Source organism: Rhagoletis zephyria, unplaced genomic scaffold, assembly GCF_001687245.7.
Source record: "Rhagoletis zephyria isolate East Lansing unplaced genomic scaffold, Rhagoletis_zephyria_1.1 Rzeph_scaffold_00009, whole genome shotgun sequence".
In the NCBI taxonomy this organism is placed as follows: domain Eukaryota; kingdom Metazoa; phylum Arthropoda; class Insecta; order Diptera; family Tephritidae; genus Rhagoletis; species Rhagoletis zephyria.
In genome coordinates this window covers 444472-457182 of record NW_016157093.1, presented here as the reverse complement: position 1 = coordinate 457182, position 12711 = coordinate 444472, and the positions used below count along the sequence as shown (strand labels likewise).

The following is a 12711-nucleotide window of genomic DNA, read 5'->3' as shown; positions in this document are numbered from 1 at the left end:
TTTTAGTGGTAAGCAGTGCGCACTTCCACTCCGCAGAGCCTGGGTTCAAGCCCTGATCAAAGCAACATCGCAAAAAAAATGTAGAAAAAAGATTTTTTTTTTTAACAGCGGTCGCCCAACAGTCATAAAACCGATATGGACCTACGGTATTCAGCTGTGGGGTACCGCAGAAAACTCAAATATTGAAATACTACAAAGATTCTAATCGAAAACTCTTAGAATGATTGTTAACGCACCTCAATTCATTATTCAACGACCGACTATCAAGGAAGAAATTAATAAATATGCTAGATCCTATAACCTGAGATTACAAAGCCACACTAAAAGCTCAGATAGTCTAGACTTAATTTCTGTAGCTTAACTTAACTTAATATTTTGGCTAACCTGTTATGTGAAAAGCTGTAGATTTTAGATTCTTAAGATACGGCCTTACGGAAATTGAGAGCGGTGAGAGAATCAGGCTTGCCAGATTTTCGTTTTTGTATTGCTTAAAAATAAATGAACGCAAATATATTTGTTTGCATGATTTTTTTTTTGATGTGGCATTTTAGGTGGCACATTGTCAAAGAGCTGAAAAAGAAAATACAAAAACGAAATATTTCCGTTTCTGGCGTGATTTGACGTATGGAGTAATCATTGATGATTTCTTACGGTAAGTTAAATTAAGTTAAGTCTAGACTAACTGAGCTTTGACCCACTCATAGAGGAGCTGTTATTTGTCCCAAACATTTCCTACCGGATTTTAAACATGCCTACATATTATGCGGAGTGATCTTCTCTACGATCAAGTTATATAAGAATAATAAGGAATATTCAACCTTATAATTTAAGAAATAGTGTTCTCTTGATATTAGCGCTTTTTGAAAGTACAGCCTCGCAAAATAATCTAATTTGCAATTAAAAATCCACAGATTTAAGCAGTTAGCTGAAGTAAGTTAAACACGACAAAACATCAATGAATATAAATATAATATTGTAAAACAATAGTCATATTGAATTGATTTGATTTTTGATTGCACTTTGCTTATCAAACGCTTTTTCATGTTTTAGAGTACTCTAGTGCGTTCATCGAGCAGACCTGTTACCTGAAACCTAATGCATACTTCAGTATCACGATTGAGAGAATACAAAGGTTGCGCCGTATTCTATCATTCTTGCTTCAGTATAACATTTCGTAAGGCAAAGCAAATCAGTGGGCATTGTTAAAGGTATGGCATGAACGTTATTGTTGAGAATGGCTATATTGCCTCACTTCCATTCTTGAAGGCACCGCTGGGCATGAAAGCAAGTGTGAACTATATTGATTTCCGGTAAGTAATTTGGGGAAATTAAGTAATTGCAAGCCTATATGTGAACATAATATAAAATACTTTTGGCTTTATATCTGGGTTTTTATACGCAATTAAAGTTGGTGATTTTAATGAAAAAATATAGTGCTTGTATATAATATTTTAAAAATGTATAAAGCATATACATACATATGTACATATGTACATATATACAAAACATAGAAACTTTATCATAAATCTTTGTTCTCCTGATAACGCTATTTTTTATATAAGATTTGCAATCGATTTATTTTGGAACAAACTTCCGTCATCCCTTGCTAAATTTTTTTTTCTTCAGTGGAATTTTTCGCTTATAAGGGATGACGGAAATTAATTAAAAAAAAAAAATAATAAAAATCTTACTACCCAGTCGGAAAAATCAACCAACATCATCATAAAAATAAAAATCTACTTTGACAGTCATGCGGCAAGTTTAGGTAAGCTTGTGACGAGATGGCCAGGAAATCCTTGGCTAGGCTTATTTGGGATATAGAGCACAGGTGAATTTGCAGAAAATTATGTGGCTGGCAAAGAATGTCTAGAAACTCTTTTGGCTACCAATGGACTGCTCCTGGACAGATGGGACTTTTGTCAGCTCATCGGGCCTAGGGGACAACCCCGACAAGCAAACTTGCAAAGCCCTTATGGCTATGGTAGTTGAATGCATTCGGTGAAAGAGCTTCGTCCTTGGCTAAGCGAATATCTGCAGATCGTACGAAAGGACACACAACGCTCCTGCCCTGAAAGTATTCAACTCCAAACTAGCTAGCGATAGCAGAGGAACAGGTGGAGACAGACTTGTCATTTCCAATTGGCGTCAGTTTCTACAGAAGAGAACCCATTAATTTTGGGTATTAATTAATTAGTGACACACTTAAGGCTTTTTTATGCAAATTTATTTATCAAATGTGCTCTACGAAAATGCCTACTGTTAATTGACTGTTATGCGAACAGATGCTGTTATTCTTACTCCCATTTATTTAATGCGGTGTAAAGTTATGTTCACTAAATACTTTTGCTGCAGATGCGCAGCAGCTTCCTGCTTCCTGTATAGATGTCACAAGTTGCCAATACGTTTGTGCTTATTATGTTACCACCGTGTTGGTAAGTAAGTAGTTCCGTTGTTGGTTAGTAATGGTCGGTTGACTAGTGAAGCATCCGAAATTTCTTCGTTCAGTTGCAGTTTGTTACTTCAATTAGCAGGTCGTGAAAGCGGTGGAAGTGTGATCTGTAAATTTATTGGACTGTTTTGACGTAAAGTGATATTTTACGTGTTTTTTTTTTTTAACTAGTGTCGAAACAAATTGGAGTAACAAATAAAAAATCGAAAGTAATAAAATTGAATAAAAATAAAATTTAATAAACTACTGATAAATAAAATATTGAAAAATGAAATTCAATGTATGAAAGGAAATTAATTAAAATTACAAAAAACTAAATTAAATATATGAAATAAAATAAAATAGCAAAAAAATATGAATGATATTTATACGCAGAATTCAAACTCGGCACGCATTTGTATATTCAATTAGCGTAACTCAAATACATAATGACTCCAGAGGAGACTTCTTCAATTCAATTAAACAATTGTGTACCAATCAATAATAAATTATTAACCACCACTGCTTCTAAACCAATACAAAACGGTACACATTGTGGCATTTTATCAGCAGTTGACTCAAATTTAATTGAAGTATCGCAAATGGGTGAACCTAACGCGCCCGACGCTGTAAGCAGCAAAGAACCGTACAAAACATTTGGTTGGGGAAAATTTCGACCAAAATGTTTACAACGTTTTTGCAGCGCAAAATGGGCACTTTTCTGGCTATGTTGGGGTGGTGCCATGCAAGGTAAGTGATCAATAGGTAGATACATTTTGTTTTATTTCAGGGATATTCACACATGTATGTATCTGAGTGCTTATCTGTGAAAATTAAATATGTATATAATTTAATTGACATTTCGATGGCAAATATGTACATACGAATTTGCGCGCCTAAAGAAGCTGAACGCCAGAACAAAATCGGCGTATGCATTAATACTCGTGTATGCTTGAGTAAATACTTTCTTCACATGCACTATTCAAACAAATAATAAAACATAATTGCACTCTACTGCCCACGTAAAAAACGCTTGAAATAATTGTATTCAAATTGAAGAACAAACGCATCTAGATGTGAGATTGCTCATGGTTTCGCATTTGTTGGGTCCACTGAACCCAGCGTCTCCGCATCGTCTCGGAATAAGCTACCCAATGAAGGGAATATATATAACTGCACGCAGCTGTTCAGCAAACAACAGTGGGCGTTAATAAACGGTTGTTTGTTATTGAAAAGATTTTGAATTTTTTTTGTAGTTTTTTAGAGTATTCAACAATTGCATTGCAGTTAGACTTTTAATTACTTAGTACTAGATATTTAAGCATGTTTTCAGAAGCATCTCAATATAATATTTTCGCATAATTTAATGCAAACTATGTACTCTGCCTTTTCGTGACCTGAACCATTCTGTGGTCTCAGTTGGTCCTCTTCGACAGCCATAATTACTGAGTGGGTACACTCGGAACGCAGTAAGCACTGGGGAGTGGTGGGGGGCCTTAGGCAGGCCAGGCTCTTCGACTACCCTTTTAACAGAAATGACATTGTCCTACCTAATAGAAATGGCATCCGGCTACTCTCTGGGTATGTGACTGGTCACAACCAATTGCGATCCCACTTGCACCGAATAGGTGCGATCACAGAGTCGGAATGCCGGCTCTGCCACGAGGCTGATGAAGCTTTGGAGCATATTCTCTGTCACTGCCCGGCTTTGGCCAGACAAATATTGATTTATTTCAAATCTTCGATGGCTGAACCCTCTGTTATTAGGAAGTCGTCTACCAAGGCCCTTTTAGGATTCATTAGGGAAGCCGAGGGAATCTTGGCCACATTGGGTTAGGGACTCCTTTAGAGAGATACAAGAGATTTTTTAGATCGCGGCGTCTCTTGTTCTAGTATACCCGGAAAAATGTACGCATAAAAAAAGTACCCAATAAAATTTAATCGAACAAAAAGGCATATCGCTAGGGTTCTTCTTCAAGAAGGCATTCTTATTCTATCCATAAAGAAAACCTTAATAATAAAATTAAAAATGAATTATTTGGCTTTTATCCAGGGCTGCGAACCGTCTTTTTGCTGAACCCCCGCTTTGATCAGGCTTCAAACCGAACCATAATTTTTATTTTGAAATACCAAAGCGAACCGGCCATTCTGGCTGAGTGATTAGAAGTACATACTACCACCCCGTAGGACCTGGGTTCGATCCCAGGTCCGAGTAAAATCTAAATTAGAAAAAGTTGTTTTCTAACAGCGGCCGCGGCTTGGCAGGCAATGGCAAACCTCTGATTGAATTTCTGCCCATGAAAAAGTTTCTCATAAACTCCAGTTACCGTTCGGAGGCAGCATAAAACTTTAGCTCCCTCCATTTGTGTAACAACATCAAGACGCACACCCAGGGCTGCAAATCACTTCAAAAAAAGGTGCGGTTCGGTTAAGTGGTTCGAACGACTTAGAAAGAACTTGTTCATAAGTATCCCTGAACCGCAGTTCGGTTCGGTTCAAATGGTTCATTTTTTGTGCTAAAGGATACAAATATTGAAAAAAATATTACAAATCTATAAAATATAAATAAAAGGCTTTATTACTGATATAAAATTCAAATATCTACATGTATATTGGTGTAAAAATAAATAGGGGTGCGACATTTTAGCAAGTTTTGGCAATTTTTCTTTTGTCCATTTAATGCTTATTTTTCTTTTTAACCATATAAATCCAAGTTTTATACTTTGTGAAAAACTATGAAAATTCTGCAAAGTTCCAACCAAATTGCAAATTTTAAAATAAAACTTTAAGTTTTAAGTTAATTTTTAGCGTATTTTCTTTCATACAACATATGTGGGATTTTTTTTTTTATATGTGTAAGAAAATGCGTAATACCCTAAATAAAAAATTATTAAAAATCAACGCAATCAATGCGAAATTAGAAAACATTTCATAAACTCTTTTCAGGTTTGAACAAGTCGTGAATCTAGTCGAGTAGACAAATCAGTATACTCAGAATTTTGAACTGGCACTCAAAATGTTGACTTAATGTTGAAACCCTCATCTTCGGTAGGTTGGAGCTTAAACTAGGCCTTGACAAGGTACAAGTATACCTATGGTCAAAATAATAGGAGTGCGATATTTGACTAATTTGGTTTTGTGGATTTAATGTTTAAAATCAAATTTAAAACTTTTTTCGAAAATTAGAAAAAATCTACAAATTTCAACGAAATTACATCAAAGTATAAAATTTTTTAATCAGAACTAAAAAAATCGAAATATGTAGTTTTATAGCTTATTTTAGTGAATATGTTAAATGCAAGTTAGAATTATTTTAAAATTCGCACGATTTTGGGGTTTTTTTCTGCTGGCGTTATTAAGTATTTTGTTCCATATGAAAACATTTCAGTCATTCTTTATAGGGGCTCAGTTACATATTTTGCAGTTTTACCATACGGGTTGCGTTTTTAGGCAAAGATGTGTATTAAAAAACATAAAAAATGCTATAGTGGATTTTCATTTTGAACCGAATCGAACCCTTTTTTTTGGGGTGCTTTTTGGTTCGGTTCGTGGTACGGTTCGAAGCCCGAAAAAAGTGGCGGTTCGATTCAAAAACCAGTTCGGTTCAAAATCGGTTTGCACACAACAGTTGGGAGTAAAATCTCGGCCAAATACTTGGCAAAAGTGTGAACGGCAATCAGGACTGCCAACTCAAACCGTGCTATTTTTGGCCCTATTTTACTTCAAAATGCACTTAATTTTTCAATTTGGCTCAAAGTGCCGAAATGGCACTTTTGAAAAAAAAATACATTTCAATACATTTTTGTGAATTTCTTTGCGTGTACTCCTTTTCTCTACTAAAATTTTTTAATTTCTAAGGTTATTCAACTGGGTTATCTTATTTTATCATTGCATTTTTGGTTTAGAAATGTGGTTGTTATTTTATTGCTAAATAGGAAGGATTAAAAAGAATGGCACATTTTTTGGAACTTTAATTTTTTTATTTGGCATATTTTGGCACTTTTTTATCCTCAATATGGCACCTCATAGCAAAGGATAGTTGGTAGCCCTGGCAGCAATATATTATTAAAATCCAACCGTTAATCACTTAAAAAAATGGTTCGGTTCGGTTGGAACATTTTCAGCATTTTTCTAGTTGTCTAACCCTGAGTTGGCCTATGGAGTGTCAATTCAAAAAGTAGTTTTTCTCTACTCGACTAGACTTACGACTCGTCAAAACCTTAAAAAATTTTATTCACAGTGTATTTGAAAAAAAAAAATTGATAGCACTGACAAAAAAAAAAAAGAAAAATTATTATTTATATATGTATTTAAATTATTCATTTGGCTCTAGTTTTCTAGCGCATTGGTTTCGCGGGGATACCTAATTCTGACATCCCGGCAAAGAGACAACTTCTTTTCGTGCTGCCGAAAGCGGCTTTGAAATCGGCAAATAGATGGTGTGTGTCGATTCTCTTCTCGCAAATCTGCTCCAGTATGTGGAGGACTGTGAGTATCTGGTCCATGGCAGATTCGACAGGTCTAAATCCACACTGATCAGGTCCAATCAGTTCATTGATGGTGGGCTTCAGTCTTGCACACAATGTGCGCGATAAGATCTTGTAATCTATGCTTAGAATTCTGACCACGCCGTAGTTGGCGCGGATGGCGGGGTCGCTTTTATTTTGGATTGGGCAGAGTACACTTAAATTCCAGTCGTCTAAAAAGCGTTCATCTGATCACACTCTACTTAACCGTTAATGCATGCGCCTTATCAACTCTTCGCCACCATATGAGGGTTTTGACATGCTCTTATAAGTAAGTAAAAGTTCGTAAATTTCCGTGAGAATGGATCTTTTTTACTTATACAGTGCAATAGTGCATTTTTTGGGCAGAATGATTTTAACACAGGATGAAAGACTTAGGCCCATATAGTACAACCTTCAAATTTTTTTTGCATTTCCAGGCCAAATTTTGATTGGCCGTTTTTCTTCCGAGTGTTCTTAGAATAAGTGGAAACAAGGGTTAAAAGGGAAGTCTGAATGAAATGGCTTTTGAGAGGTTGCTAGAGGTCTAAAAAATTGGTCTAAAAAATTGTTCAACGGAAAATTTCACTAGGGATAAGAACGCAGAACATCCACAGAAGATTAAAAATAAATGTGTTTCCTGGAAACATCTAAACTTTTTTACAATCTTTTGTATTTTGTTCATAAATATAATTCTATATGGGTCTAGGTCTTTCATCCAGAGTTGGAAACATTCCGCCATTGTTGCACAGTTTTATGTACTAGGGCATTCAATCCCCGGATCCAGAATACCGGGATTCCGGGATCCCGGACACCTTTCCATGTCCCGAAATCTCGGGATTACAGCTCTGGGATCCCGAGGTTTTTACTGATTCATTTACAGAATGAAATAGATGTTGAAAACGAAAAAAAGCATTAATTTGATATTAAACACGAGAAATACAGAACACCAAAGTTTAGATTCAAAGTAACTTGAGCCATTTGCACTTGGAAGTGAATTTCAGGACCTGCCTGAATAACTGTACTTGTTCAAATATTTTGTGCAAGAACTCTGTAATAACGAAAAATCTGGTAGCAATTGAAAACACAGCTTTTACAGTGTGGGAGAGTTGTTCTTCATTTTACTTTGTTGGCCTTTTTTGCAAACGGATTTCTGCATATATGAGTAAATGTTTTTGACAAGTAATATAGATACTTTGGAATAAAAATATTTCAACATCAAATTACATACTCTTTTACTAAAGGCCATTATGCTCCCCTAAGACCAAATGTGTAGTTTGAAAAAGGCGAACCTACTGTAAAAAGCAAAAAGTTGTGATGAAGTCGAAATCCTCGAAAGTCTCGGGATCGCGGGATTAGAATTTTTAAATCCCGAAAACCTGGGATTATTAAAACGCTTCGGGATTGAATGCCTTATTATGTACATATTTAATATTAGAAATGCTCGCAGAGCTGCTCAAAATGCTGTTAATTTTTCGCCTTCTTCTTATTTGGCACCATAACTGCTTGTCGGTTTCGGGTTAAGACTAAAAACCTTCGATATTTTCCTCTTTCCCTTGCGAAGTTGCGCCAGCTGTTGATCCCGACCAAGTGTTTTTCACTTGGTTCTTCCATTATATTCGCGGGTGCACTTGCTTTCCATGCCCACTTCTTCTTGCCTAAGCGATTTTGCATATGTGCCAACTTATGTTAATTGAAAACGCCAAGTGAAGTTATCCGGTCATTGTTTTTTATGTGGCGGGTCTCAAGTCCTGCACACAATCCATTAAATACTGAGGCTTTGCCTTCTCACAGCGGTTCGCTTCCAAAGGGGTGTTTGTTTGCTATCCAGAGGATAATTGGTGTAAACCATAAGTTGTGAATTGCTTAAACCAGATGCAAATAAACATATCTGCGCACTCCCTGGTCAATGGCGATCAAATTATTATACTACAGACCAAGTATTCAACAACGTCGAGGATGTTTTTTATTAGAGCTGTAAAATTATCGAACTCTTTTTCAAATTAATGAAAATTGGAACGCAAGCCTATATGCTTCACTCTAACTCTTCCTATATGCATTCCACCCTGTCCTTCATTGAAATAAGTATATTTTAAATTTAATTTAAATTTATTTCAAGTTGTTCAACCACAGACTAAATAATGTAATTACATATATATGTGCACTTTAAAAGACCAATTTTTTGTGCGTCCACGGATTTCAGAAAAATGGAAAAAGAGCAATATCGTTCAGTGATTCGATTCCGACCATCAAAAGTTGGTTTAACGAGTTCCAACATGGTCGCACGTCGGGTTTTGACCATGAGAAAGTTGTCGGCGCGGTAGGTGCCGCGTTTGCTCACTCCGGACAGCAAGCGCACCGTGGGACCACTTCAGAGCAGTGTTTGAATTGGTCGAATTGGGCTACGAACTGTTGCCCAATTCACTGTATTCTCGTGCGACTTCTTTTTGTTTTAAAACTTGAAAAAGTCGCCAGGCAGAAATTTGAGTCGCATGAGGAGGTCATCCCGCCACGGTGGCCTACTTTACTCACCTCGAGAAAACGTATTTTTCAAACGGGTTAAAGAAGTTGCAGCATCGCTGGGTCAAGTGCATCGAGCTAAAAGGAGACTATGTTGAGAAATAAATCGCCACTTTTCCAAAATTTTCGTTTTTCCTTTGCAGGCTAATTTCTTTTGCGGTGCGCCCCCGTACGCGGACTTCTAAATTCTTTTCATATCTGCCCATCAACAAACATTGCGGTTGAAACGAATCCGAAGCTGGACCTGCAAAAATATCGATGGACGGACAGTCGGACTCGGATTACCTATGTACACTCAAAATATTTTACTTCCTAATAGCGGTTATATCTTTATCTTAATTGGGGAAGATTGAAACGAAAACTGAATTTTTGTGCAATGCTTTATTACCCAAGTGCTCTGACTATTAGCTGGGTATAAAAAGAGAGTATGCAGTTTTATTATTTGTATGTAAATTAACTGGCACACGAAGGTAAACTCATCTTGTTTGTCAATTCATGCCTACATGTTTACACACAATGCACACACTGTAAACATACTTTAAATAGGCAACGATATCAAAAGAACCTAAAAAGATAAGAAACTCTTCAGCGACTGAATGAACAGGTAGTTTAGTATGTATGTAAATATTTATGCAATTGAAAGAGCATATTAATGATCAACTACTGGTGTAGTATTTGTTTAGAGGTAACCCATTTCTGAAGGCAACTACATTATAAATAATTTCCGCAATATTTGTGTTGTGTTGTTTTATGAGGCCAATTCAGTGCCACAGGGGCGTTGAAATTTGTTCAGTGAACAAAAAAAAAAATAAATAAGAATGGATCATACGTATGAATACGAGACAGAACTTTGAAATGCGCACAGTGGTTTGAAAAGAATTGTAGCTCAAAACAGTGCAGAGCCTATATGTTCCAACCGGTTGTAAATAAATTATACGCCAAAAACAACTAGTTGAAAATAATTTATTTTGGAACGAATTTCCGTCATCCCTTGTCAAGTTTGGTTTGCAGACAAACCGGTTTCGGCGTTGTGCCAACTTCAGTGTCATTTTTCGTTGAAAATAATTGTGGTGAACTCCCACAACAAAAACAAAAAATCGTGACAAGTTGAAATGTTATACAAATGTTCATGGCATTATCTTCCATAAAAAGTGTATTTTGAGCACCGTCAGCAAAAAAAATATTAAAAATCAACATGAATTCTTAGCCAGTTGGAACTTGCACTTTGTTTATTATAAATTTTATGGACAATACAACTGCATAACTCAGTATCTGAATACCTAAAAGTCCTATTTAGAAATATTGAAATTTTACTGCAATATTTAAACTTTCACTTGTGCATTTTTTCGTTTTGGGGTGAAACCTATAATTCTTTTCAGCTAGTTTTTTTTACGTAACATAACATTACAGCAACAACAAAAATGCTAATTTCTCTGCACTTTGTACAAAAATAAAAAATAAAACGGGCTCGACAAACCTCTTACAAAATTTTCAACTTCAATTCGGTTGAAAAATGAGAATTGGATGAATGAAAAATAAGAATAAATTTTTATTTGTCATCCAAAATTCGTTAAATGATAGAATAGCTTATCTGGCTCTGTTTGTAGATGTACCTTAGGGTGCTTTTTTCGCAGGGTAGTACGGGCTACTAAACCCAGTTTTTCATTAAATACTAGTTTTTTGCCCCTATCTCGTAGATTTAGATATTTCCCAAAAAATTTCGAGGTGGGAGTGAAAAAAATTGTCGCGAAAAAAGCGCCCTAATGTACCTGTATAAAAATGGTATGGTTAAAAAAATATTTTAATCAAAATAAAAAAATGTTCTATCTCTAAATTTGACAGGAAATACTTTTATTTAACAAACTATTGACAATTACCGCATACAAGAAATAATCGTAATTTGTTGAAACTTTGTTACTACAGGGATTACTTCCCAGTGATTTTAAAGTTTAAATCGGTTTCTTTACGAACGCGGATGCGGATGTCTAAAAGCCAACAGCCGCGGATGCGGATGCGAATGCGGATGTGCGAAAACTCAAACCTACGTGTTCGATTTAGTGGAGAGATTTTTATCTGGGTTAGGATGTGAAAGGGTTGCCACCTGTTAAAAAAATAAACTAACGTAAGTTAAATTAAATGTTACAATATGGGATCAAGCGAAATGGATTTGAAAGGCTTTCTTTCTAAACTTTATTTAGGAGTGTTGCCACCTACTTAAAAACTTTAAGTAAGGAAATAACGTAGTTGAAATACACATGTATGTACAAGGGAATTCAACCCCGAAGCATTTTAACAATCCCGGGATTTCGGGATCCAAAAAATTGTATTCCCTGGATCCCGAGATTTTTGGGATTTCGACTTCATCACAACTTTACCATTTTACTGTAGGTTTGCCTTTTTTAAACCATACAGATTCATTGTTACCAAATTTTGTCTGACAAAAAACGGTGGCGTAAACCTCTACTACAAACTACCGTTTATTTTTAAAATTTTTTGACGGCGTTGCGCATTTTTTCAACATAACAAGAGTTTGCAAATAACTCAACAATAAAATTTCCCGAAATCAATGGTAGTTTGTTTAAACTTGCATTTTTTATACCAGATTTAGCTAAAAAAACTGCATAACCAAAAATTTTAAATATAATTTTGTAATGCCGATACTATTTTCAATTAGATTCTCAATTTCATTATATCTAACTAGAAATTAAACATTATCTTCGGTCCGATGACGGTGACCCATACTGTAAACAACGTCCTACATTTTCTAGTTAATTCTCAAGGCTCTTTTGTTTGAATAATAAACTACCAGGCCTCCTCAGCCTACAACGCGATATTCCTTTATTTTCTTAGTGAAAGAACATAAATGTTTCATTTATATGTTTCATTTATAATATGGATATTAACTTATGTTATTTTAAAATTTCAGACACATTTTTATACAAAGTTTAACCACATACATACATACATGCATCTGAAGTCATCTACTTTAACATGGGATGTATGTTGACATTTGGTGATATTTAGGGTAGTTAGTAGCCCAAAAAATAATTCGAGCGGCCCATAATTCATGTAAATGTCATTTTAGCTTATTAATATTTGGAGTCACGTGCCCGGCGGCAAGTGTGGATTCATCGCGCAACGCGCGCCTACAGCTGTAATGAAATCATTTATGAAGATTTATTGCCGCACATTGCATGTCGAGTCACCAGTTTAGCACCCTCCATCAACAGCCCAGATACCAGCAGCAGCGGCAAAGCA

At 35.7% G+C, this 12711-nt stretch overlaps 1 protein-coding gene across 1 annotated transcript in view; it reads left to right on the top strand.

The window, feature by feature from the left end:
- The first annotated feature begins 2780 nt into the window (after positions 1-2780).
- Positions 2781-12711, top strand: part of Oatp26F (Organic anion transporting polypeptide 26F) — a 44316-nt gene continuing 34385 nt past the window's right edge. Inside the window, exon 1 of the mRNA XM_017609459.1 lies at positions 2781-3178. Within this exon, the coding sequence (XP_017464948.1) occupies positions 2878-3178 (301 nt within the window). The 5' untranslated portion in view covers positions 2781-2877. The remainder of the gene's footprint in view (positions 3179-12711) is intronic.